This window comes from Sinocyclocheilus grahami, unplaced genomic scaffold (genome assembly GCF_001515645.1).
Source record: "Sinocyclocheilus grahami isolate Dianchi unplaced genomic scaffold, SAMN03320097.WGS_v1.1 scaffold12631.1, whole genome shotgun sequence".
NCBI lineage: Eukaryota > Metazoa > Chordata > Actinopteri > Cypriniformes > Cyprinidae > Sinocyclocheilus > Sinocyclocheilus grahami.
This window is the reverse complement of record NW_015514521.1, coordinates 4,962-5,795: the sequence shown is the minus strand read 5'-3', so window position 1 is coordinate 5,795 and position 834 is coordinate 4,962. Positions and strand designations below refer to the sequence as shown.

At 41.6% G+C, this 834-nt stretch overlaps 1 protein-coding gene across 1 annotated transcript; it reads left to right on the top strand.

Moving 5' to 3' along the window:
* Nucleotides 1–282: 282 nt before the first annotated feature.
* On the top strand, nucleotides 283–800 carry LOC107578900 (gamma-tubulin complex component 6-like; the record flags this gene model as incomplete). The annotated part of the gene is made up of 2 exons (XM_016264802.1): nucleotides 283–496; nucleotides 590–800. Coding segments are annotated over 2 exons (425 nt in total), but the record flags the coding sequence as incomplete, so codon positions are not given.
* Between the last annotated feature and the right edge of the window lie 34 nt (nucleotides 801–834).

The following is an 834-nucleotide window of genomic DNA, read 5'->3' as shown; positions in this document are numbered from 1 at the left end:
TATATATTAAAATTATTTTACTATTTTACAATATAGTAAAAGTATTTTACAATTTTTTTGTGTGTATATATTGATGTGTATTTATTTGTCATTTACAGTAGCTACAATATTGCTGGAAAATTATAACATAGGAGCAAATATATATATATATAAAACATCTTAATTAAAAAAATGACAATTATAATTTTTGTAATTGTGCTTGGTTTCATTTAATTGTACATGAAACTGACCTGATACTTGAGTAGTTTTGATGAAAATCATTAATTTCCTCCTTTCTCTCAGCGCTGGTGAAAGGTGCCGGTCGCTCCGCTCAGTTCCATCAGCTGCAGCTGTACAGACACGAGATGCAGCACTTTGTGAAGGTGATCCAGGGCTACATCGCTAACCAGATCCTTCAGGTGTCCTGGAGCGAGTTCACACACAAACTGAGCAGTGCCAACGACCTGGACGCCATTCACCGCACACACGCCGAATACCTCAACAGAGCCATCTTCAGGTGAGGACACAAACATGACATATTCACTTCATATACAGATATCTGGAGCAGGATATGAAACTGTAATGGTTCTTTTTTTTTTTACTCTCTCAGGGGTTTGCTGACGGAGAAAGCCGCCCCCGTCATGAACATCATCCACAGCATCTTTAGTCTGATCCTGAAGTTCCGCGGGCAGCTGATCGCGCAGCCGTGGGAGCTCCAGCAGGGGGAGCCGGTGCATCCCAGTTTCATTGCCATGCAGCAGTCCTACAACACCTTCAAATACTACTCCCGCTTCCTGTTCAAAGGTGAGCTGCTTCTACAGGTGTATACACTGAATGATCAGAGTTCTGTGACGG